At 48.6% G+C, this 21,341-nt stretch overlaps 3 protein-coding genes across 3 annotated transcripts; 1 reads left to right on the forward strand and 2 right to left on the reverse strand.

The window, feature by feature from the left end:
• Positions 1–1,382: 1,382 nt before the first annotated feature.
• LOC144703424 (uncharacterized) lies at positions 1,383–4,307 on the reverse strand. The gene is made up of 3 exons (XM_078575593.1): positions 3,183–4,307; positions 2,887–3,071; positions 1,383–1,839 (listed from the first exon to the last, which is right to left on the reverse strand). Exons 1-3 carry the CDS (start codon positions 4,305–4,307, stop codon positions 1,383–1,385), a joined length of 1,767 nt encoding a protein of 588 aa, XP_078431719.1.
• An 8,248-nt stretch (positions 4,308–12,555) lies between these two features.
• LOC144703650 (BTB/POZ domain and ankyrin repeat-containing protein NPR1-like) lies at positions 12,556–14,881 on the reverse strand. The gene is made up of 4 exons (XM_078575877.1): positions 14,267–14,881; positions 13,487–14,204; positions 13,250–13,408; positions 12,556–13,179 (listed from the first exon to the last, which is right to left on the reverse strand). The coding sequence occupies exons 1-4, from the start codon at positions 14,753–14,755 to the stop codon at positions 12,902–12,904; spliced, it is 1,644 nt and encodes a 547-aa protein (XP_078432003.1). The 5' UTR covers positions 14,756–14,881; the 3' UTR covers positions 12,556–12,901.
• Positions 14,882–17,008: 2,127 nt separating this feature from the next.
• On the forward strand, positions 17,009–18,472 carry LOC144703080 (transcription factor MYB61-like). Its single transcript, XM_078575162.1, has 3 exons — positions 17,009–17,210; positions 17,317–17,446; positions 17,531–18,472. The coding sequence occupies exons 1-3, from the start codon at positions 17,078–17,080 to the stop codon at positions 18,180–18,182; spliced, it is 915 nt and encodes a 304-aa protein (XP_078431288.1). The 5' UTR covers positions 17,009–17,077; the 3' UTR covers positions 18,183–18,472.
• The last annotated feature ends 2,869 nt before the right edge of the window (positions 18,473–21,341 follow it).

The following is a 21,341-nucleotide window of genomic DNA, read 5'->3' on the forward strand; positions in this document are numbered from 1 at the left end:
CGAGTCGCACTCCCAGGTGGCTGATTCCTCTGGCCGGTTCTTCCACTTTATCAGGTACTCAATCTTGTGATAGCAGCCATGACGTCCTCCCCGATCAACTTCCCACCTCGCCAGAACAGCTTCTGCTTCCTAGTCGAAATGCGCTCGCACATTGGGCGGTGCACGCTGGGGCTGGTTCCTCACCGTGTCTTCGGGATCTGGTATATATTTCTTCAGAACCGACACATGGAAGACCGGATGGACCGCCAGCCGACGGGGAATGTTGAATCGGTAGGCAACCCGGCCGATTTTTGCTACCACTTTGAAAGGTCTATCGTACCGGGGAACTAGGCCTTTGAAACATTGCTTTGCCTGCTTCGTCTTCAACATCTGAGCATTGGTCTTCAACAAAACTTTGTCGCCAACTTTGAACTCTACGTCTCGTCTGTGTTGGTTGGCGTACTTCTTCATTCTTTGAGCAGTACGCTCCAATGCCTCACGGGCTTCCTCGATGCGAGCATGATAATCACGCGCAAAGCAGAAGGCCGCAAGGAAATGCCCATTTCCTTTACACAACTTTCGGAGGAGTCAGTGGCTGTCATCCCGTTGCAATCTCGAATGGAGAGTGACCCGTAGTCGAGCTCCGGTTGATGTTGTGCGCAAATTGTGCTGAATCCAGCAGCTCCACCCAATTCTCCTGATTGACCGAAACGTAGTGCCGGAGGTATTCCTCGAGCATGGAGTTTACACGTTTTGTCTGACCATCTGTCTGGGGGTGAAAGCTCGTAGAAAATTTGAGCTTGGAGCCTATGTACTTGAACAACGATTCCCAAAAACGACTAGTGAACCTTGTGAATCTGTTGCTAATAATGTCCAGGGGAAGACCCCAGTACTTCGCCACATAGGACATGAACAAACGAGTCACTCCATCTGCGTGCACTTCCGACGTGGTGGGGATGAAGGTTGCATATTTAGAGAAGTGATCCATGACAACCAGGATGGCGTCGTGCCCATCCACGTGCAGAAGGCAAGTGATGAAGTCCATCGAGATAGATTCCCACGGTCTGCTCGCCCTCGGGAGGGGTTCCAGTGTTCCAGCTGACTTGGTCTTCTCCGTCTTGTCTTGTTGACACACCAGGCATGAACGAACATAGGCTTCTACATCTCATTTCATTCCCGGTCAGTGAGAGTTGCTGGACAGGAGTGCAAGCGTTCGGGCCTGCCCTGGGTGTCCGGCGTGGGGAGCGTCGTGTGTTTCATAAAGGAGTTTCCGGCGCAACCCACCCGCATGTGGCACATACAACATGTTCCCATTTGCGTATATGATGTCGTCCTCGGTCCAGAATCTCCTTGTCTCGCCCCCAACAATGCGCTTCATCAGGGAACAGCTTCTGGATCATCTTTCAGCGCCAACTTGATTTCATCGAGGATACTTCCTTGGACTGCTGAAAGTGCGGCACGAACACTTCTGGTTCTTTGCGGCTTAGGGCGTCGGCCACTTGGTTGGCGCGCCCCAGCTTGTACTTCAAGTCGAAGTCAAACTCCGCCAAGAAGTCTTGCGATCTTGCTTGCTTCGGGATCAGCTTCTTCTGGGACTCAAAGCAGTTGGTGGCCACGTTGTTAGTGTAGACCACGAATTTCCCTCCGAGGAGATAGTGGCGCCAGACTCTCAGGCAATGTACCACCGCTGTCATCTCCTTCACGTGCACCGAGTACCTTCTCTCCACGTCATTCAGCTTGCGGCTTTCGTAAGCCACGGGGTGTCCGTCCTGCATCAAGGCACCTCCAAGGGCAAAGTCAGAAGCATCGGTGTGTACCTCATATGGCTTGTTAAACTTGGGCATTCGGAGCACCGGTTCGCTGGAGACTTCACTCTTCAGCTTATCAAATGCTCTTTGACACCGGTTAGTCCACTGCCACTTCATGTCTTTCTTCAACAAGTCCGTCAGAGGGGCAGCTAGTCGGGAGAAGCCTTTGATAAACTTCCGATAGTAATTTGTCAACCCAAGGAAAGATCTTAGCTGTGGCACTCCCTTCAGCTCCGTCCACTTTATGATGGCTTTCACCTTCGAGGGATCCATGCGCACACTTCCCTTCTCGACTAGGTGTCCAAGAAACTCAATCTCCTGCAAGGCGAACTCACACTTTTTCGGGTTGAGGTAGAGCTCATGCTCCCTTAGCTTGGCCATCACCTTCCTCAGGTTCCTCACATGGTCATCCAAGCTCTGGCTGTATATGAGAATATCATCCAAATACACAACCACCAAATCATCAATATAATCCCCAAAAATATTGTTCATCAGGCAACAAAACGTAGCAGGCGCGTTCGTGAGCCGAAAAGGCATCACGCAAAATTCAAATGATCCATAGCGAGTCACACACGCCATCTTCGGTTCGTCCCCCTCCTTGATCCGCACTTGGTGGTACCCGCTCTTCAAGTCCATCCGTGAGAAGTAGCGAGCCTCGATGAGCCTGTCAAACAGCTCTTCAGCATCTGGTACAGGATATTTATTCTTCACTGTTACCTTGTTCAACGCTCGGTAGTCCACACAAAGTCGGAGCGACCCGTCCTTCTTCTGGAAAAGAACCGGGCCGCCGAAGGACGCCTTGGACGGACGGATGAGCTTGCTCTCCGGCAGTTCTTGGAGCTGCTTCCTCAGCTCCTCCAGGTAAGCTGGGGGCATCTTGTAGGGTGCCCGCGTAGGGGAACGTGTTCCGGGGAGCAATTCGATCTCGTGGTCCACATTCCCCCTGGGCGGCAGCTTCGCGGGGAGTTGCGCATGCATCACCTCGGCAAACTCCCGTAGTACGTCCGCAATTGGCCCCGGTAGTCCACCCGTGGCCGCACCGGGGTTATTGTCGTCGTCGTCACCCCAACTAAGCGCCGCCAAACGGGCTGGTGCGCACCCCTGCCTTTCACCCTTTTTCTGGGGTGTCGGCCCTCGTATGGTGACGAGGAAGGTCTCTTCCCCCTTCCTCAATCCGTCCTTGATTTGCATGGCGGACAGGAGTGCGGTGTTCCGCGGCTTCTGGACCCCTTTGTCCCTCACTAAGCATGGGTGAGATCCCTCCGGGAACAGCACACCGCGGTACTAGGGGAACACGATAGCGCGTGAACCCATCAATAGGTCGAGACCCAGGACGACCGTGAAGTCATCCATGGGGGACACCATGAAGTTGGTCCGGCCCTCCCACGTTCCCACCTGCAGCAATACCCCGTTGGCCACGCCAACGATGTCGCGGGCTTTCAAGTTGACGGCCTTGATCTTCCCCGCACTTGGGGATAGCTTCAAGCCGAGCTTCTTTGCTTCCTTCTCTGCGAAGATGTTGTGCGTCGCCCCCGTGTCAACCATGGCCATGGAGGGCTTGCTGTTGATCAGTACCGAGACATGCAAGAGGTTCAGACCCTCATACTGGAGGGGGGTTCCGCCCTGCAATGCCGCTAGGCACTGGAGGGGGTTCAGGTTCACCGTACTGCTTCCCCTGGGAACATCCTGTTGGGGCGGCGGCACGACCATCGCATTAACATTGGTGGCCGTTGCCGTCCCTCTTGGGCAATCCCTCATAAAATGGGGTCCTCCGTAAGCAAAACAAATCAGCTTGTTGCCCCCACCGCTTGGACTCTGCTTCCACAGTCTTGGGCTCTTGCCCTTGTCTCGGCCCTTGCCGTGGCCATGCTTGAACTTTCTCTTCAAGCCTTGACTGCTCGGGGCTGTTGGCACCTTGGCGCGCTCCTGGCGCGGCTTGTACCCTTTCATGGGTCTGTCCTCCGTCTTGGCGGGTCTAGCGGGGCGGAGCTCTGTGTTTTCCACGACCTTGTAGGCCGAGTTCAAATCTCTGCACTGTCTCCGTTCCAGCTCGGTCTGGAGCCAGTGGGGAAGGCCCTTCGCGAAGCGGTAGAGCTTGTCCGCCTCAAACATGTCGGTGATCCTCCAGATTATGGACACAAATTGGCCCACGTATTCCCTCGGATTGCCCATCATTTTGAGGTTTTTGAGCTTTCCTCTCAAGATCCACGCCGTGTTGTGCGGCATGAAGCTTTCCTTTATCTCCTGCACAAACTCTTCGTATGTCGGGGGTGGCCAATTTCCACATTCTTCCCGCTGTCGCCACCACGACTTCGCTTCGTCTGTGAGGAAATAGCTAGCCTCTAGCACTTTGCTTTCATCTGATAGCTGTCTATTGCCAAAATACCGGTCGCAGTCGTAAAGGAAATCTGCTACTAAGTCTTCCCTGCGAGAACCGTCGAACCGCGGTTCGGGGAGTGAGTGCTTCCTCCTGGTGTCGCCGTTGGGGCGACTGCTGGTACCTTCTTCCAGCCTCTCCATCTAGAGTTTTAGTGTCAAGACCATCTCGGTCAGCTGCCGGATGGTGTCCTCGTGTTGTCTCACGGTTTCCTCGAGGCCTTCCTGCCTCTGGCGGGTCTCCACCCGCACTTCTCTTACGTCTGACTTCAACTCGTCGTAGTTCTTATCAACTTGGGTCTTCAAACCCATCATGTTTTTGTGCAGCAGGCGATTCATCAGCCTCTGCTCCTTCTCCTTCTGTCGTCGCTCCTTACGCAGCTGTGCGCGAAACGACTCCATCTCCTCAACCAGAACTCAGAAGCAGAGGGGGAGGCAATCCAACCTGGCTCTGATACCAGTTGTCACACGGTCAAATCTCGAGCTAGGTTTCTTGCTCAGAATTGGCGTGTGCCGGCCTCAGTGCTTGGAGCAGAACACTGAGCAGCCTTGATCTCTTGCAGCGGAAGCTTGTGCAATTGCTTAAGATCGCTTGAAAGGGGTTAGAGGAGATGTTGGAGCTAAGCACCGTCAGTGAATATGGTCATTGCATTGATATCTTAAAGAATACATCAAGATTACATGGGGGAAGACGAGGGGTGTTTCAATGAACGAGACGAGGCGCCTTGCGTCGATGTAATGTCGCCACACCGCCTCAGGGCCGCTGCTCCGCGCGCGCGCCCGCTCTGCCGCTACACAAGCGCGCCGGGCCGAGCGCCGTGCGCCCGCGGGCTTGTTAATCACACATGCCACCCCTGCCTTGACGATCACACACGCCACCGTCACCCATGTCAACACTCTAGCGCGCAGTCTACGCAACGCCCCCGAGCTAGGTGTTGCGCGCCCAACACTACCCGTAGGAGCATTGCGCGCCCACTGTGCCGTCTCGGTGCTCTCTGTGTGCCACATGCCTAAGTCTCCTAGCGGGATATCTCCCCACCGCGCGCCCCGCACATGTAATGCGCGCCTGCACAACTCCGCGCGCTGCACTCGCGGCATGGCGCCCGGCCTGCGCGTCCGGCACCCGCGCTCAGCACTTCCCGCTCCCGCGCACAGCGCTCGGCGCTGGTGCGTAGCGTTGGCGCCCACGCGTGGCGCTTGGCTTTGGCGCGCACACGCACTTGCCGATCAGCCCGCGCGCCCAGCACGCGCGGACTGTACCTGATCCGTCCCGCCTTGGGCGTGGACGGGCACGTGCGCAGTCTGCCGTGAATCACCACCGACAGTGGCAATGGCCTAATAAATCAGGTATTTGGGCATCGCTACCCATTATGACTCAGTCCTTAAAAATGTCGTGAGCCGAAATACAACGAACACGCCCTCCCAATAAGCACGCATGCCTCTGGGCAGGGAATGCCGCCTAGTTAGGGGCCTAACATCTTACCTTTGAGGAATTTCAAAATTCACCTAGGATTCGAGGCAAGGACTTTGGTTCAATGAACATGGATGAGTTCCTAAAGAGCATCTGGAGCGTTATGGAGAATCAGACGGCCCATTAAAAACTCGCATCACGTTACATGCCCATTAAAAACTTGTTATTAAGATCATTTGAATTACCAATATTATTTATTCAATGTTAATGTTCCTCAATTCAGTGCAACTCTGCCGCAGCTTGTATGGATTTTTGTAATTTTGAGAATTTTGTGCAATTTTTGACTCGATGTGCGAATTTTGTTCACTTCATGCGAATTTTTTTCGGTTTGTGCAAATTGTTCTAATTGTGCGAATTGTTCTATTTGTGCGAATTTGTGCGTATTTTGTTTAGTTTGTGCGAATTGTTCGAACATCTGTTCTAATTTTCTCATATAAGAGGAACAGAACAACGAACAGACCCCTATGCGGTTCGTTTGTGCTAATTTTTTGTTTGTTTTAAACGAACAGAAGAAAACGACCATGAAAATTTGTACATTCGAGCCAGTTATAACATTGGTCCACTTAAAAGGAATAGACGAGCAGTATGAATATAGAAATAAAGTTCACTAACGCGGACGGGACGATAATTTCCTCCGTGGAAGAACAAAGCGTCCCATCTCGGCGTTCGGACGATTGACGGGACAAAGAATCGTTTGCCAGTCCCAAGACGTGATGACTGTTTCGTCCATGGAAGAAATAAATGTCCCATATGGGTCTTTGGACTATAGACAAGACGGTTTCTGCACCTTGCCAGAGTAGGGAATGACAGCGGGTCATCTGTCACACGTCACGGTGACGGCAATGTGACAGATGACATGACGGTGATAAAATTTGGGGCCCGTGATGGTGATAGTGATGGATGACGAGCTGAGCATGACGGTGACGCAATGGTGACAGGGGTCCTCAGATGAGTGATGTGACGGGACGGTCATCATGGATGACGGCCGTGACGTAGTTTTAAAAATGACCAAAAAAATCTTAAAAATCATTAGATTTAAGATATTTGACAGCCGAGATTTTGCCACGCGGTGTTGCTAACTCGATTTATTGTCATTTTTCAGAAAAGTCCCTGCATAAATTATGCGTGCAAAAGGTTGCCGTCAAAAGATAATTGGAGATATGCCCCTCTAATTCTCTCTCCTCCGCATGGTTGTTTTTTTCGTCACACGTGACGGTGACATTGTCCGGTGACAGAGACATGACGGGATGCTGCAAACCATGAAGTGACGTGAACGTGACGGATTTTTCCAAAATCCTCGGACGTGTGATGGAACGGTGACATGGCAAAACTTTCATCACGTCACCGTCTATCACGAATCGTCATCCGTCCCGTCACATTCCCTATGCCAAAGTCATGCATCTGAATCAGTGCTCTAGCTTGAATAAGACACTCGTTGTGTCACGTGGCAAATTCCAAGTGGCCGAATGAACCGCTTTGTCCCGGACATGAGACGGGACGAAAATGTCTTGGACGGAACAATATTCGGACAGGATGGGACGTGGACAAAAATATGAGGGATGGGTCAAACTCTGGACGGAAAAATTTGGATGAACTTCTAAAAGATTGGGACGTAGGATGGGATGACCTTCGTCCCATCCTGTCCTTCGTCGTCATCCTTGACGATCGTGCAATGTAAATATGAATGAAGATATGTCGATAATCTAACACCCTCCTGCAAGTTGGGTATGGATGTTATGTACGCATAGCTTGGTCATCAACTTCTGGAACTGGGGGCCTGGTAATCCTTTCATAAATATGTCAGCTACTTGTTCAGATACTCCATGTATGTTGGAAGAATAATGCCTCGTCAATCTTCTCCTACACAAAATGACAGTCAATATCCATTTGTTTGGTTCTATCATGTTGGATTAGATTTTGAGCAAGAGTAAGTGTTGAATGATTGTCACAGAAGAAGCACTTACCATCACGATTAGACGTATTTAGGTCATCCAGTATGCCATTTATCTAGAGATATTCACAGATTCCATGGGCCATGGCATGAAATTCAGCTTCTTCACTTGATATGGAAACAACTTTCTGCTTCTTATCCCCTCAAGTGATAGGACCACTAGCAATAAATGAGGAATATCCTGAGGTAGACCTTCGACCTATGATTGGGCTGGCATAATCTGCATCAGTGTAGATGTCCATTGGTGTACCCCATGTTCAAGTAAATAAAAGGCCATAACTGATTGTGTTCTTTGAATATTAGAGTACCAGGTTGGCTGCTTTCAAGTAGTTCTCATGCGGCTTGTTCATAAATTGACTAAGAGAGCTGATTGCATAAGATAGATCTGGGTGATTAGGGTTTATATATATTGTCCTCCCAATCAATGTCTGGAAAAAAACATTTATGGAAATATTACACATTAATATCTATTAATATCTTATTGTAATTTACACGTTAATATCTATTGGAGTAATGATTGGTTTACAGATAAGCATACACCAGATCCTTGTGCAAGTCCAAGATATATTTGTGTTAAGAAATAAAGATGCCTTAGAGTGAGCCACTTCAATGCCCAAAAAAACTTCATAGTGCCCAAAGATTTAATGCAAAATTTTTGCACCAATTCCTATTGTTTGTCTTAATCTCTTATTCATCATTCGCTAGTGATAAGAATATCATCTACATAGACAATGAGAACTTTCAGTCCATGTGGCTGACAATATTTAAATAAAGTTGTGTGATCTCCATTGCTATATTTGAAGCCACATATTATTTTTTGCTTGAGTAAACTTCCTAAACCACACTTTTAGAGATTGTTTAAGTCAACACAAGACTCTGTGCAGTTTATAGCCCATATTTGGAGAATCTTCAATTTGGAACACTGGAGGAATTGACATATATATATGTCCTGTTCTGAATATTCATGCATAGACACATTCTTAATGTCCAATTAATAGATATCCCAATTCAGCTTTATAGCAAGTGCAATTAGGATCCTTTCGATGTTGAACCATGGTGGGAGGGAAAAGTCTCAATGAGGATCCTTGCTATCCCAATTCAGCTTTGTAACCCTTGGCTATGAGTCTTGCCTTATACCTTTCCAATGCTCCATTTGCATTAAATTTAGTAAGTAAACCCATTGACATCCCACCACCTTCTTCCTCAGAGGAATTAAAACTAACTCCCATATATTATTCTTTTCCCATGAGACATGTTATTCTATTGAAAAAAAAAAGTAAAAATCAGACAAACTTTTAGGCATGGAACTAGAGAATTAATATGAACAACAAAGGACTACCACTATTCCAATGGAGCTGTCAGCGCTGATTTCAACAGGTCCCCCGAGAAGAGACATTATACTTAAGCTATTGTTTACCCTATGGAATGGAATGTCACTCATCACGCTATTCACTAAAATCACATAGGTGTGATGGCTGTCGTGAAAAAATATTGGTGATGGGGACGTGACAGTAATGGAGGGCCTCAAAGAGGTGACATGAAGGGAAGCCATCATAGATGGCAGTGGTGATATATTTTAAAATGATGAAAGAGAGAGAAGAAGAAGAAGAGAAAGAAAGACAGAGAGAGATAAGATTAAGAAAGACCAAGAGAGAGGAGACAAAGAGAGATTGAGAGAGATAAGAGGGAGAGAAAGAGACCCAAATAGAGGATAGAAAAAGAGGTTGAGAGAGACAAAAGAGGAGAGAGAGAGAGAGAGAGAGAGAGAGAGAAAGAGAAGGATAAGGATATTGACTTAATGTAAATGGTGGTGGGAAGGGATGGTCATGCGGTGTGGCTCAGGAACTCACCCCAAGTGTGTGAATTTCAACCAGCTCGTATACCCCTTTCATTATTAGTTGAGTGGTTATGGGGCAGAAATCTACACCTCGAAAGGCACAAACCAATCAAAGAGCATATGCTCTCCAACATGAATAAAAATTCATTATACGTAAGTTTCTTCGCCTCTATATTAGTTTTATTCAGCTAGAGCTTCATGTCACGCTGCTAAGCTTGTTGGGTTCTGGAGGCCTAGATATGGATGAATGAGTCGAAACGATTCACAGCGGAAGCCATGAACGAATCGAACGACATCATTAAAACCATTAAAACGAGTACCTTTACACGGATCGCATCTGTGATTTCTTGGATCTCGGAATGAGACGAGTAAAGCTGCTCACGTGTGCAACCTCTAGACGTATCCACGCAATCCTCGGCAAGTCGAATCTCCTTTTTCTCCTTGACGAGCCCCGTTCTACCTCTATCGTCGTCGTTACGCCGTTTCGATCACATCGGACATGGAGAGGGATGTGGGGAGAGTGGAGAAGAAGGGGAACGGCCCGTGAACAATTCTGGCTTGGGTGAATTTCATTCAGGGCCTTCCCCTATTTTTACTAAGTGGGTATTTTTCATAAAAACCCCAAACCTTAACTATATCTTTCGACATCCAAGAGACCATTTGTGTATGCCCCTCTAGGCCCATGTATCAGTCTAGTTAATGACTCCAGTGGCCAATAATCTTTATTGACTTTTAAAATTAATTAACTATATCGTCGTATAGATTAATTAACATCAGATCAATTTAACCCAATCGATAGGTCGAGTCTCCAACATGTGGGGTGCCAAGCTACACATCGTGTTCTAGAAGATACAAAGGAGTTTGTATCGACTCACTCATGGAACCTGTTCATCATCGGTTACCGTGTATGTATAATCCCTCATCCACTTGACACTCCTTGGATGACTTAGGGTATGGTCAACTGTCAAACCCTAATCGATCATCCGAATTAGTACTAATGCATTCGAAAATCATCGGAGAACTCTTCTCCGATATTTCACTGCCTTGGCTAAGGACTTCATCGTATCATCTTCCTTGAGCTGTAACTTCTTATACCGAGGGTGGACGATCCCATCTTGACCACTCAATCGTCTTTGTGAACTTCTTGATGTACCCGAACTAAGACCGTTAGAATCCCATGATTAGGGACATGTTGACCATAGCCAAAGTACAACCGTCCGTCTACAATACGTCTTTGGTGTCTCAGGTCTAAGGACCACTTACACAACCGTGACATGAATCAACCTGATTGACAGTTCGGTATAATACCATTCAGGTTTCGTACAGATCAATTCAGTGAACTCTTTACACTAAAGAGCACCCACTACTGGCTATGGGACCGGCCGTACTCATCATATGAGTGAGGATTGATAGTGCTATTCTATCTGGATACTTCGATGTCCTTCTCATGTATCCTTCGAATAGGAATGTTTAGAACACATGCTTAAAGACTAGTGATCTCCGTATTACGATCTCATCATAGTTCACTAAGTCCGATCATGTATTCATGGACTTCACTATAAGCATCACACATGCACTCTAATGAATATATTCTATTAATAAACATGGAACGAGATGTGGAATGTGTGATAGGCTTGCCAGCCACATATATTTCCATCAAAGCTTGTGGGGGAAAATTTGTAGTTTTGTAGTATGATGACCTTGATCTTGTACTCTAAGTCAAGCAACCTCCACCAGTAGTTTAACTCTTTGAGTAAAAAAGACTTAGAAGTATTAAGGGGTTAGTTGAACATTATGTAGTATGTTGCCAAGATAATATATAGTTGCGCACCACTAGCTATGCAATAGTGTGCCCTGGATTACTAGCACTTGGCCTTTGCCTCATCTCACCTTGTCCTCACCCCTGACCTGCATTTGGAATGTTTATATTTTATTGGGGAATATATCCACTAGACACTCTCGTCCATAAACCAGATGACCGAATTGAGTGAGATACAAAAAAGCACTATTTATATAATAAAATACTAGGTTGAGGTTTATTTCATTATTAAAATATAACAAAGGGCCTACATTTAAAATGTTAAAACACAATAAACTACCAGTCCTATATTGTTATAGGTTTACCTAATGTGATTACCTAATATGATTAATATGATTACCTAATGCGTCAGCACTAAGTACTCATACATAATTGACAATATTTGTATCGAATGGTTTACCTAATAAGATTAACATTTTCAAGTTAGAGTTCAAATGTAACACAATAAACTACAATTTCATAGAATCATCTTAGATTTCTCATAAGATTCTATATTAATCATATTAGGTAAACCATTAGATACAAATATTGTCAATTATGTATGAGTTACTCAGTGCTGACGCATGCTAGATGTTAAGTATTAAATGTAATAGTATGAAAGAACTGGGACCATGTACCTCAAATTTTCTGAATGGAGATTCAACATATTATGGAACGTGTGGATATTTCTAGAGGCATCACACTTGAGCATATCAATGCGGCTCATTCGGGATCCTAGAAAAATCACAGAAGTGATCCGTGCCCATGTGATTTGATGAATGATTTTGTTGATGCTGTTGTGATTCCTTTATTAGTATTCCAAAGTAGAAATCAGTTTGTTTCATCCATTTCAAGGCCCTACAACCCAATACATCAAATTTACGAAGATGTTGCGCGGGCCAAGAAATTTTTTTGACAAGTCGAAGCAGTAGACCGAAAATTTTAAAAGATGCACCACATATTCTTTAAATTCTGGTAGAAGAATAATTTGTGAGATTTTGTGGGTCTATAGGCATTTTTCGACATACCTCTTTAAAGTCTACAATATTCTCTATCTAAGGCCACCACCATCTGATGGGCCACAATCAATTGGCTTCTAGACTACATCATTATGAGCAGTCATGATTATAAAATGGGTTATTTATGAGTTTTGATGGTGCTGCTAAAACCTAACTTATAGGTAGCCATTGGCACATTGGGCCCCCCCGTAAATAAAAAATCTAAATGACAATAATAAGCGGATACCGTACTTTGACTAATCCTAAACCAATTAAATGATGTCCAATATTCCAAATAAGAATGGAGAAACCTTTAAATCTCTCCTCAAACCAGAAGCACAAAAAATGCAGCATCGCCCATATAGTTTTCTTAGGTTTGGACATGGTTTGACAGCGCTCAAAACGCATAGAACAGTGATTGGTCTTAACTTTGAATATTCCTCTAAACAGTAAATCCATGCATTCCCGCCGGATGTTCAATATTCCCAAAGAAATGACTCTTCATTCAGGGTCCAAAACTTGTGAGGGGCAAAAAACCAAAACCCCATGTTCTTCTCCTGAAGAACGTTGGGCCAAAAACCGCGGACGCCGAAGGCCTCCCCAGAAGCTACAGTTGAGAGATCTTGGCAGTGCAAAAACCCAACTATTTACAGAGGCTGCTCCGTCATGGCTTCCCCAACTCTTCACTTCCTGCGGAGCTTACGTCCTATTCCTGCGAGGGCCGTCGACGACGACGAAGAAGAAGAAGAAGAAGAAGAACACAAAGCGGACAGATCGCTCTCCTGCTTGTCCACGCTGAACGCCTTGCTCACAATCTCTTGAATCTCGTGGTACCTCCTCTTCCTCATGAACTGCTCCTCCGTCGTCGCCGTCCACGCCGTCCCGTTGTTCGCCCCTTCGTCGTCCGTGATCTTGTCCAGTACCTTGGAGCACAGCGGGAAGTATCGTTTCCCCAGTTCCACTGCGAGCAACTCGTCACCAAAAAACTCTCGATTATCGAATAATCGAGAAAGGAGAGCAGACGGGCTCACCGGTCTTGTAGAGAGCGCGGATTCTAGAAATGTGCTCTTCGTTCAAGTCCGCAGGAGAAGGCTTAGCCGCTCCCAGAGTAAACTCCAGAGTCCCGTCGACATGGGCGATCTCCATGGCTACCTTCGCCTCCATGGGGAAGAGAAGTCTCGCGAGAGCGACTGCAAAAGTCCGAGAGCTGTTTAAAAACCACGATAGAAAACTGAGTAAAGAATCAAGCTTTCCTCTGTGAAGCCGACCTCTGTTTTCCAAGTAGAGCAGCCTGGTGCGAGCGTCGGCGGCGCCGAGAGCGGCGGAGGCCTCGGCGGGCGGCGGCGCCGCCCGCGCGGCCTGCTCCAAAATCTCGATGCAGAGCTTGTCCTTGGGCGTGGGCAAGCCCTGCTCCGTCTCCGGGTAGTAATCCGCCGCCCGCGTAACGCGCTTCGCAATCTGAAGCGCGTTCCGTCCGCGTCCGTCGAGGTCCTCGACGCAGGCGCCCTTGGTCAGCAGCGAGACGATCAGATTGGGCTCCTTTCTCCGAGCCGCCAGGTGCAGCACGGTCCGGTCCATCGAGTCCCTGCGGCTCACGTCGGCGAGCCCGAGCTCGAGCAGCTCCATGGCGATCTTCGAGTCGCAGTGCGCCACGGCGTAATGCACGGCGCGGGCGTCGTCGAGCGTGGTGCGGCCCTCCTTGAGCAGCATGCGGACCAGCTCCACGTCGTCCGAGTCCAGGGCGCGGTGGACTCGCGTGGCGTGCAAGTCGGGCCAGGAATGGGGCGCGCGTCGGGAGAGGACTCTCGCGGCGAGGTCGGGGGGGAGGGTCTTGTCGATGGCCGTCGGATCGAGATCCGACGCGGCGAGAAGCTCCACGCAGCTGGCGGTGAGCCGCTGGCAGGAGTCGCCGCAGCTCCCGGAGGCGGCGAGGACGGAGGGGAGATCCTCGCCGTCGATTCTATCGAGTATCTCCAAGAGATGTCTCTGCAGAAGGAAGGAAGGTTAGAGAAGATGGAAGAGGGGGTGGGAGAGGAGAAGGAGAGAACCTGGTAGAGGCTGACGAGCTCGGGGATTTGGAAGGTGGAGGAGATGGAGAGGACTTGGAGGAGAAAGTCGACGGCGGGGAAGCAGGAGGAGTGGAGGCAGCGCTCGTCGACGCAGTCGGAGGCGGTGTCGGGGAGGGGGCCGACGCGGCCGGTGTAGACGTAGTCGAGAACGCGCATGAGAGCGTCGCGGGAGGAGGAGGAGGAGCGGACACCGGAGACGAGCTCTTCCAAGGCGAAGTCGGAGTCGTTCTTGGCTTGGTCGGAGGAGAAGAGCGCGCGGAAGAAGGGGCTGCGCGCGGCGAGGACGCAGCGGTGGACGGCGACGCCGGCGGCGGCGCCGACGCGGAGGTGCGCGTCGGCGCAGAAGGACATCTCGCCGGCGCGGAGGAGGGAGTCGAGGCTGGCGGAGAGCCGCCGGAGCGCCGCCACCTCCGGCGGCGGAGCGGCGCTGGCGGAGTCGGATAAGGGAGGGGACGGCGGGTCCGCCATGGTCGGCGGCAGCGGCGGACTAGGTTAGCAGGAGGAGCATGATAACGGCGGCGTTCCGGAGTGGGCATCGTTATCCGATACGACAATCTTTAATTATTTCCAGGGTGGCGGGGGTTATCGGGCAGGACTTTACAGCCGCTTCTTCGAGAATACGGCGGCAGGATCTAGCGCGACAGAGAAGAGCCTCTGACTACTCCTGCTGCAGTTCATACTATCTATCTCTCTATCTCTATCTCTCTATCTCTCTATCTCTCTATCTCTATCTCTATCTCTATCTCTATCTTTATATTTGGAGGGGGGGATATTTGAGAGTTGAGAGTTGAGAGGGGTCTAATGGGCCCGGATGGGCCAGGTTGGGGAGATTGACTGACGAGTGACAGCTTGTCGGGTAGTGGAGCTGGGAACTGATGGGCGAGTTGGGTTTTGGGCTGTTATGGAAAATGGGCCCAATAAGGGGCTGTTCGGACGTCGCGGCCGGTGCGACGCTTGCGGCGGAAGCTTGAGGAACCGAAGGCGAAGGGCTTCTCGAGGCTCGTACGTTGTATGAGAGAGAGAGGCATAGATAGATAGATAGAAACAGAGACATGGATAGATAGCGAGAGTGATAGATATTAGGTCGACAGATAGATAGATAGATAATAGGTTGACAGAGAGAGACATAGATGCTAGGTAGACAGAGAGAGATAAATACTAGGTCGACAGATAGATAGATAGATACTAGGTAGACAGAGAGAGACAGATGCTAGGTAGACAGAGAGAGAGATACTAGGTCGACAGAGAGAGAGAGAGAGATACTAAGTTGACATAGAGAGACATAGATGCTAGGTAGGCACAGAGAGAGAGATAGATAGATACTAGGTTGATAGAGAGAGAGAGAGATGCTAGGTAGACACAGAGAGAGATAGATATTAGGTAGACAGACAGAGAGAGAGATGGAGAGAGAGAGCGAGAGAGAGCTGGAGCGAGAGAGCGCGAGAGAGCTGGAGAGAGAGAGCGAGAGAGAGCTGGAGAGAGAGAGAGATGGAGAGAGAGAGAGCGAGAGAGCTGGAGAGAGAGAGAGATAGCGAGAGAGAGCTGGAGAGAGAGAGAGGGAGAGAGAGCGAGAGAGAGAGAGGTGGAGAGAGAGAGATGGAGAGAGAGCGAGAGAGAAGTTATCCTCCCGGGTCCTTTTAGGCTAAAGTACCTTTTTTGCATGAGCTTAGCGCGCGTATCCCAAAAGAGAAGCAAAGCTAAGCGTGATAGCAAGAAAAGAAAAGGTACAAAAACCTAAAAGTAAATATCATAACCGGAATTGTGAGAGAGAGAGAGAGAGAGAGAGAGAGAGATGGAGAGAGAGCGAGAGAGAGAGATGGAGAGAGAGAGAGAGAGATGGAGAGAGATGGAGAGAGAGAGAGAGAGAGATGGAGAGAGAGAGGAATGATGATCGTCAATGAGAGAGGCAAAGATTGATCGCAGAAGGAGCAGAGAGGAAAATGAAAGGTAGAAGCGTCGTATTCGGGGAGCGTAGCGCGGAAATCATGGGAACTTTCCGAAAACTCTCTGCTCTGTGACTCTGGCCTTTTCCTAACTCTCGCTGTTCGGGGAAACCGAACAGCGCCTCTACCGCTGCCAAAGAGGGGTCCATGGCCGGAAGGGGAAACCCGCGCTTGTTTGCATGCCAACAAGAAAATCACCGCCTTGGCAGGACGCAATTTATGCTCTGGATTCTTTCCTACGTCGATGATATCCTCTGGGCCATCTTCTCCAGGCCATCTTCTTCGACTGGAAGAGAATCAGCTGTTGAAGTCTCGCTGTCTAGTGGTCTCCAGCGGAAGAAGCTACCCCGTCTGAGCGTAGAGAGGTTACGATAGCTTGCCGAGCTCGCCAGCCATGGCCGGGCAGCAGCGGTCCTGAAGCTACCTACCACGAGCGATTACCTTGACGAGCGCAGCGGCGATAATGACAGGGAGGAACCCAAATAAGGCAAACGGGGCTGACCTTGGATTTTCTGCGTGTGGCCATGCACGGCTGGTGATCTCTTCTCTGCTATTCATTACCGTGGCCATGCAGAGAGACGAACGAGCTCGGTAACAAATGGGCGAGATTTCTATTGGCAAGCTTGTGGCATCTCGTGAAGGGAATAGGAGATCGATAGAAAGCCGTCACTGGAATCAGTTGAGACATTAAATTCTCCTCCGTTAAGTGGGACCCTACTAGAGCATGTCACCATGTCTCTCTCTCTGCAACGCTATTTCTCTAAAAACCCGAGAGCCTCTTATCTGAGGAGAGGGTTCATGCAAAATAAGAAGGAGAAGAAACGGAAGAAACGAGCGAAGGAGAGACATGGGGCATCACTCGTGCTGCAACAAGCAGAAGGTGAGAAGGGGACTGTGGTCGCCGGAGGAGGATGAGAAGCTCATAAAATACGTTTCTGCGAATGGTCACGGCTGCTGGAGCTCCGTTCCAAAGCTTGCCGGTGCAACCCAAACTCTCACCCATCTCTCGCATTCTTTCTCCTGCGTTTATATCTCATCGTGAGCTTGTGGAAACTGCTTAATCTCCCTTTTTCTATGAGGTTCCAGGCCTTCAGAGGTGTGGGAAGAGCTGCCGCCTGAGGTGGATAAACTACCTCAGGCCGGACCTGAAACGTGGAAATTTTTCGCGAGAGGAGGAGTCTATCATCATTGATCTTCACAGAATTCTCGGCAACAGGTAAGCCTCAGCCATCATCATCATCATCATTATCTCCATTATCATCATCATTTTCTTCTTATTTCTTCTCTTCCTCTGATCCAGATGGGCTCAGATAGCAAAGCACCTCCCAGGGAGAACAGACAACGAGGTGAAGAACTTCTGGAACTCCACTATCAAGAAAAAACTCATATCCCGTGCGTTTGATGTCTTGGAGATCCCTTCCGGGAGCAACCGAGCTCCCACTACGGGAAAGCTTTTCACCGCAGAAACCCACCAAAGAGAGCAGGTTGGACTTGCCCAAGAGAGCCTCTTCTTTCTTCCTCACGGCGACGCGAGTGAAATGGATATGAAAATGGGCCTTCCAATCTGCGTTGACTTGGAGACCATGCCAAATCTTCTCCAAAATCATATCTTTTCTTGCGAATGGGCAGGCGCATATCAGACGGCAGATGCTTTAAACAGTCAAGATATTAACGCCGGCTCCGTCATTCTCGAGAGCTCGCGGCTGAAGTTGGGCAACAACAGGCTGACTACCCAGCCTGACTTGATTTTCTTCAACTCCGTTGCCGAAGAGAATCATCGCCTTCCTCCATGCTTCCCGGATCTGGCTCATCCCTGCAATCTCCAGAAGATCACTGATCGGACGGCTGATCATTTCGATGAACTCTTCGGATCGGCGTCTTCGTCGCCGCCTCCGTCGGCGCCGATATCGTTTACTGGATTCCATGGGAATCCCTGCAGTATTATCTGGTGAGCTTGCCCCTTCTATGCTTGATCTATATATTGTGGGATTGCTTATATATAGCACGATACCGTCAGACCCTGTTTTCGCCTTGATGCTTGAATAATGCTCGATGTATACTAGTACTGGAGTTTGGACGTTTTCCTATCCGCATCCCGCGTTGATCTTTGCTAAGATCTACCGTTTTAGGATTCTGGCTGCGGTGCAGTCGAATCCTGCGACATGGAAGTTCTTGGATGGTATCTGTACCGCCGTATCTCTCTCAGTCTGTATTTCAGTCTCCTTGCTGTTTATCTCTTTCTCTCTCTCACTCTCTCTCTCAATCTGTCTGTGCTCTCTCTCTCTATATATATCTCTCTTTCTCACTCTTTAAGTGCTCTCTCTCTCTTTTTGTCTCTCTGTTTGTGCTCTCTCTTCCTCACTCTTGCTGTGCTCTCTTTTTCTCTCTCTCTCTCTTCCTCACTCTTGCTGTCCTCTCTTTCTCTCTCTCTCTCTCTCTCTCTCTCTCTCTCTCTCTCTCTCTCTCTCTCTCTCTCTTCCTCACTCTTGCTGTGCTCTCTCTCGACTTTGTCTGTGCTCTCTCTCTCTTCCTCACTCTTTCTGTGCTCTCTCTCTACTTTGTCTGTGCTCTCTTTCTCTCTACTTTGTCTGCGCTCTCTCTCTCTTTCTCCACTTTGTCTATGCTCTCTCTCTCTTCCTCACTGTTGCTGTGCTCTCTCTCTCTACTTTGTTTGTGCTCTCTCTCTCTTTCTCTACTTTGTCTGTTCTCTCTCTCTCTTTCTCTACTTTGTCTGTTCTCTCTCTCTCTCTGTGTTTTCTCTATCTCTTTCTCTTTCTCACTCTTGCTGTTCTCTCTATCTCTTTCTCTTTCTCACTCTGAATGTGCTCTCTCTCTCTCTCTTTCTCACTCTGTCTGTGCTCTCTCTCTCTCACTCTGTCTGTGCTCTCTCTCTTTCTCACTCTATCTGTGCTCTCTCTCTCTCTTTCTCACTCTATCCGTGCTCTCTCTCTTTCTCACTCTGTCTGTGCTCTCTCTCTTTCTCACTACGTCTGTGCTCTCTCTCTCTCTCTCTCACTCTGTCTGTGCTCTCTCTCTCTTTCTCTCTCTGTCTGTGTTCTCTCTGTCTCGCTCTGTCTGTGCTCCCTCTTTCTTTCTCACTCTATAAGTGCTCTGTCTCTCTCTCTCTCTCTCTCTCTCTCTCTCTCTCTCTCTCTCTCTCTCTCTCTCTCTCTCTCTCTCTCTCTCTCTCTCTCTCTTCCTCACTCTTGCTGTGCTCTCTCTCGACTTTGTCTGTGCTCTCTCTCTCTTCCTCACTCTTTCTGTGCTCTCTCTCTACTTTGTCTGTGCTCTCTTTCTCTCTACTTTGTCTGCGCTCTCTCTCTCTTTCTCCACTTTGTCTATGCTCTCTCTCTCTTCCTCACTGTTGCTGTGCTCTCTCTCTCTACTTTGTTTGTGCTCTCTCTCTCTTTCTCTACTTTGTCTGTTCTCTCTCTCTCTCTTTCTCTACTTTGTCTGTTCTCTCTCTCTCTCTCTGTGTTTTCTCTATCTCTTTCTCTTTCTCACTCTTGCTGTTCTCTCTATCTCTTTCTCTTTCTCACTCTGAATGTGCTCTCTCTCTCTCTCTCTTTCTCACTCTGTCTGTGCTCTCTCTCTCTCACTCTGTCTGTGCTCTCTCTCTCTCTCTCTCTCTTTTTGTTCTCTCTCTCTTTCTTTCTCTTTCCGTGCTCTCTCTCTCTTTCTCACTCTGTCTGTGCTCTCTCTCTCTTTCTCACTCTGTCTGTGCTCTCTCTCCCTCACTCCCTCTGTCTATGCTCTCTCTCTTTCTCTCTCTGTCTGTGTTCTCTCTGTCTCGCTCTGTCTGTGCTCCCTCTTTCTTTCTCACTCTATAAGTGCTCTGTCTCTCTCTCTCTCTCTCTCTCTCTCTCTCTCTCTCTCTCTCTTCCTCACTCTTGCTGTGCTCTCTCTCGACTTTGTCTGTGCTCTCTCTCTCTTCCTCACTCTTTCTGTGCTCTCTCTCTACTTTGTCTGTGCTCTCTTTCTCTCTACTTTGTCTGCGCTCTCTCTCTCTTTCTCCACTTTGTCTATGCTCTCTCTCTCTTCCTCACTGTTGCTGTGCTCTCTCTCTCTACTTTGTTTGTGCTCTCTCTCTCTTTCTCTACTTTGTCTGTTCTCTCTCTCTCTTTCTCTACTTTGTCTGTTCTCTCTCTCTCTCTGTGTTTTCTCTATCTCTTTCTCTTTCTCACTCTTGCTGTTCTCTCTATCTCTTTCTCTTTCTCACTCTGAATGTGCTCTCTCTCTCTCTCTCTTTCTCACTCTGTCTGTGCTCTCTCTCTCTCACTCTGTCTGTGCTCTCTCTCTTTCTCACTCTATCTGTGCTCTCTCTCTCTCTTTCTCACTCTATCCGTGCTCTCTCTCTTTCTCACTCTGTCTGTGCTCTCTCTCTTTCTCACTACGTCTGTGCTCTCTCTCTCTCTCTCTCTCTCTCTGTGTTCTCTCTCTCTCTCTCTCTCTGTCTGTGTTCTCTCTCTCTCTCTCTGTCTGTGCTCCCTCTCTCTTTCTCTCTCTATATGTGCTCTGTCTCTCTCTCTCTCTCTCTCTCTCTCTCTCTCTCTCTCTCTTCCTCACTCTTGCTGTGCTCTCTCTCGACTTTGTCTGTGCTCTCTCTCTCTTCCTCACTCTTTCTGTGCTCTCTCTCTACTTTGTCTGTGCTCTCTTTCTCTCTACTTTGTCTGCGCTCTCTCTCTCTTTCTCCACTTTGTCTATGCTCTCTCTCTCTTCCTCACTGTTGCTGTGCTCTCTCTCTACTTTGTTTGTGCTCTCTCTCTCTTTCTCTACTTTGCCTGTTCTCTCTCTCTCTTTCTCTACTTTGTCTGCTCTCTCTCTCTCTCTGTGTTTTCTCTCTCTCTCTCTCTTTCTCTCTCTTGCTGTTCTCTCTCTCTCTTTCTCTTTCTCTCTCTGCATGTGCTCTCTCTCTCTCTCTCTCTCTCACTCTGTCTGTGCTCTCTCTCTCTCCCTCTGTCTGTGCTCTCTCTCTCTCTCTCTCTCTCTCTGCTCTCTCTCTCTCTCTCTCTCTCTCTCCGTGCTCTCTCTCTTTCTCACTCTGTCTGTGCTCTCTCTCTTTCTCACTACGTCTGTGCTCTCTCTCTCTCTCTCACTCTGTCTGTGCTCTC

Source organism: Wolffia australiana, chromosome 5, assembly GCF_029677425.1.
Source record: "Wolffia australiana isolate 7733 chromosome 5, ASM2967742v1".
Taxonomy (NCBI): Eukaryota; Viridiplantae; Streptophyta; class Magnoliopsida; order Alismatales; family Araceae; genus Wolffia; species Wolffia australiana.